At 44.5% G+C, this 4222-nt stretch overlaps 1 protein-coding gene across 2 annotated transcripts; it reads right to left on the reverse strand.

Moving 5' to 3' along the window:
- Positions 1–1017: 1017 nt before the first annotated feature.
- On the reverse strand, positions 1018–3023 carry LOC146573186 (transcription factor JunB-like). Of its 2 annotated transcripts, XM_085277848.1 has the most exons (2): positions 2556–3022; positions 1018–2295 (listed from the first exon to the last, which is right to left on the reverse strand). In XM_085277848.1, exon 2 carries the CDS (start codon positions 2255–2257, stop codon positions 1367–1369), a length of 891 nt encoding a protein of 296 aa, XP_085133974.1. In that variant the 5' UTR covers positions 2258–2295; positions 2556–3022; the 3' UTR covers positions 1018–1366. The 2 variants fall into 2 exon arrangements, with proteins under 2 accessions (XP_085133974.1, XP_085133973.1); XM_085277847.1 differs by having other exon boundaries at positions 1018–3023.
- Positions 3024–4222: the final 1199 nt, after the last annotated feature.

Genomic DNA, 4222 nt, shown 5'->3' on the forward strand with positions numbered 1-4222 from the left:
TGATCAAGTGTGTGTGGCTTTTTTTTTTTTTTTTTTTTTTTTTTTTTAAATCAAAATGTGAATGCCTGTCCACTTGCAACCACTAGGTGGCGGCAGAACTCTTCTAAAGCTACTCTTGGCTCTTTTTCTTTGTGACTGATAACTTAGTTCTTGGAATAAACCTTTTTATTTGTGTTTTTTATTGTGGTGTATCATTCTTGGCTCCTGTACCTGGCAGAAGATCTGAGTGCGTCACGAAGCTGCCAAGAGTTGGTTAATATTGGAGTTGCTGTGTTTGACTCAGCACAACAGCCTGTTATTGCCAAATGGTACTGAAGCACATTGGGAAAGATTACTGGATGTGATTATATGACCGTCCTAACCACAACCTGTATTTCACAGTTCCACAAACATTTTTGATATCTCACTGTTTAATATTTCCGATTTCCTGATAACATTTGTCTTATTTACTAATTCAGAGAACAACGCTCCAGTACACAATCCTGCTTGTTTTACCGAATGTTCTCGGCTTACTGGAACATTTTCTCAGTTTTACGCGAGCCGATTCTTGTAACTCAAACTAGCTCTCAGTAATCAGTCTAACATGTTTATCTGGAACTTTTTTTTTAACCATTTTTCCTCACCTAGTGTTCTCACGGCTTGTTTTGGGAAAATGAAAGCAGAATGGGGAAACTCCCTTAACGCGAATAAACCACTCATTGACAAACCTTTTCAATTACACACACACTGTGGTGTAAAGGGGAGCGCGCAGCCCTTCTGACGGGCAATGTGGGAGGGAGTTCCCGGAAACCTATCGTGATGTGACGTTTGACAGCAACATGCACCATATATGGACTGACGCTTGTGCGTCAGTAAGGAAAAATCCTACGCTGGGACGTCTCCAACGTCAACCAACTTCTGGTGTTGTAAACTTCACTGCTGATCAGAGACAGCGGTGTGGTTTAATGCTCACGAGAAATACAATAATTTTTGAAGTGGCACTTAAAAAATACACGACCTCAAAAACAAAGCAACACATTTCTTAATTTCATAATGTCATTTACTTAAATATTTACTGTACAGGTCAAAAAACAAAAAAACAACAAGAATGGTCCATGAGGTTAACTCTAACACAAATAACTTACATAAAAAGCATCACAAATAGCAATTAAAGAAAATGTAAACAGGAAACGCCAAGACGACACTTTCAAAAACTTATTCAAAAATGCCCTAAGTGTTTTAGTCTTGTATTATTTCTGTGTATGGGTGATGTTTCTTTAGACGGCAGAAATCACAATAATCCAGTTTTCATACTAAAAACGTATAAAGACCAGGTTGGGTTGTCAGTCCAGGTACTGTCCAGTGTTTTAATAAGTGCATTATTTCTTCAATAAGACTTTACTTTGGGTGCTAGCATGAGCTGGCAGCCACTGCTCACATGCGTCATGACTTTCTGTTTGAGTTGGGCCACCTGTTCCCGCAGTAGAGAAGCCGTGCTTGACAGCCCAGCGTTGTCATTTTTCAACACTTTAACCTTGTCTTCGAGACGGGCGATGCGCTCCAATTTGCGCCTCCGACACTTTGAGGCTGCGAGCCGGTTCCTCAGCCGCTTGCGCTCCGCTTTTACCCGCTCCTGATTCTCCATGTCGACAGGGGACATGGGCGGAGAGCTGTTGTCGCTGCTCTGCATGTCGGGGACTGTCTGGGGCTCCTCTTTCATCCCTCCGAACCGCTGAGGGTGGATGCCGGCCCCGGACAGTGAGTGCTGGAAGTGGTGTGATCCGTGCGCAACGGCTTGAGGATGCTGGTGGTACTGGTGATGAGGCAGGTAGCTGATGGTGGTGGAGGGATAGCTGGCAGCAGAGGTCAGGCTGGGGTTCGTGGTGCAGCTGCTCAGGGTTGTATACTCAAGCGGCTCCGGTTGCATGGATGAGCCGAACACCGAGACTGGAGCCGAGCAGCCAATCCCGCCTGTGCCGATGGACACGTTTGGAGGAGCCATCTGGTTCATCTTGTGTAGGTCGTCCAACGCTTTAACAAAACCTTCGGCAAAGCCCTCCTGCTCCTCCGTGATCCCGCGGTTGTACAGGTACTGAGCAGGTGTCGGCGTAGTGATGACCCCGTTGCTGCTCTGGACGATCAGTCGCTCTAATTCAGGAGAGGCGAGCTTCAGAGAGCCCACTTCTGCCGTCCCCGCTGGATAGAAATCACTGTCGGCGCGCAGGTGCTGTGACTTGAAGTTTGAGTTCCGATATGTATCGGAGAAGTTCAAGTTCATATTCTGCTTAAGCAGCTTGTAGTCCTGCAGGGCTGCGCCTGGATGGCCATAAGCAGAGAGAAACGAGTCGTCATAAAAAGGCTGTTCCATTATTGTGGACATATTTCAAATCAGACAGTCAAATACAAGAGTGCGCTGCAAAAGATGTTGCTCGGACACCGAGGCTTCAGTGTCCCAAAATGAGTCAATCTCCAGCACAAAAGTCCCGCTGTATTACTATACTGAAGACCAAAGCTATCAAAACAGAGCAAAACTTCCAAATAGTGGAACTGTACTGTACCAAGTCGTCGATTTGTACCTTTAGTTGGAATCAAAGCGGAGTCCAGTGACTAACTCAGATGTTTTCATTCCACTCGTGAGAAGGAGAGTCTGTTCTTCTACAAGTGTGCGCTCCACTTGTGTTTCCTTGTTAATGACAGGCGGCTGACGCGCTCTGCTGTATTTATATAAGCCCTCCAGAAGACGCTCTGATTGGCTGTTTCTGTATTGTCTCCGTCTGATCTTGACTTGACGCAGCTTCCAGGAAAAACGGACTGTAAACACGACAAGACGTATTCGGCGCGGGGGAAACTGAGTCCAGGTAAGCATAAACACATAAAATAGGCTCCCTCAAGCATTCACACTCATAGTCATTTTTAACAAGTCACTTGAAATGTTACCAACAGCCCAAAAGCGACTCAAAGCCAACCACAAACGGCAACGAGCGCTTTCCAGCTCTGTTCGGACACCTAATCCGCTGCCACTTTGCCTTTCATCCTTAACAGTAATCCCACCAGTGAAGATATATAATCTGGTGCTGAGTCATGTGCTACAAATTGATATCAGCCGGTCCATATTTGGCTATCCTGGCGCACCGGTTCCTCAATGACAGGAGCAGGAAGCCAATCCCATCCTGGCGCACTTCCAGCTCCATCTCTGGGGGATGTGGGAGGAGAAGGGGAGGAGGTTCGTCGCTGCCCCGCTTTACCCCGCAGGCAGGGAGAGGATGGGTAACTCTTGGGCGAGATGTCTTCAAAAACGCACGAAGCCTAACGGGTGTCTGGCAAGGGAGGACATGTTCGGTGAATCAGAGCAAACTATTAGTGCATTAAAAAAAGCAAAAAAATGTAATAAACAACCTTTAAGGCTTATACTCATAAGATTGAGGGAGATAATAGTCAGCCAACTTGAATTCAGTGCTCGGTACTTTGAATTTACCATGTTTACTTGCTCATGTGTTATTTATGTTTAATTAACAGTGTAAGTGTAGCCTTCTGAACCTACTGTGTTCCTATGGCAGCATGAAAACATGACACAACCTCTCAGGTATTTCAGTCTAAAGACACGTCACGTGCCCCCAACACCTGTTTGATAGAAAGACGTCTTTGTCTCCCCCGTATGGTAATGACTTCTGAATCACGACCCAGAAGGCCATGCGCACACGCACATCCATATTTTTTCTTCAGTTTTTTCTGTCTTCTGCTTACACTTGTCCTTAGGTCACATTCTGTTTTGATCATGAGTGTACATGTGTTTCCGTTATGGCGGAACCAGAAGAAGTCTAGCTGCATTCTTTAATCGTTTAAAACGTTTTTTTTTTTCGGTATCTTGTATAATATTAGAGACTTCTGCCAGGCTGCGCCATGTGAGTAAGGAAAATGTGGCTGATAGCTGGGTAATTGCAGGTCTTTTGGATGGCAATTTGAGCAATTTTGTCTGCATTTGTGGTTTCAAAGAATTACTTCAGCATTTTAGTGCTGTAATTTGATCACAAAAGGCAGATTAAATAAGAAAACTCAATGTAGAAAGCACAGAAAACACAAGGTGAGATATTTTGACTTTTATTTCCAAGAATGGAATTATTGGAAATGAAATTCACAGAACTCCATAAATCTGAACAACTCTACTTCTGAATCCTACATTTTCTACATCTTTCTTTGCCTCTGCAATTCAAGCCACACACACCATGTTTGAAAATACCTGATT

The sequence above is a fragment of the Mchenga conophoros genome, linkage group LG6 (genome assembly GCF_057382185.1).
Source record: "Mchenga conophoros isolate Kocher_MC1m ecotype Shallow Benthic linkage group LG6, M_conophoros_male_GT1.1, whole genome shotgun sequence".
NCBI classification, from domain to species: domain Eukaryota; kingdom Metazoa; phylum Chordata; class Actinopteri; order Cichliformes; family Cichlidae; genus Mchenga; species Mchenga conophoros.

Excerpts from the sequence above, each read along its gene's own strand:
- LOC146573186 (XM_085277847.1), bottom strand. The coding sequence starts at position 2,359 with ATGTCCACAATAATGGAACAGCCTTTTTATGACGACTCGTTTCTCTCT.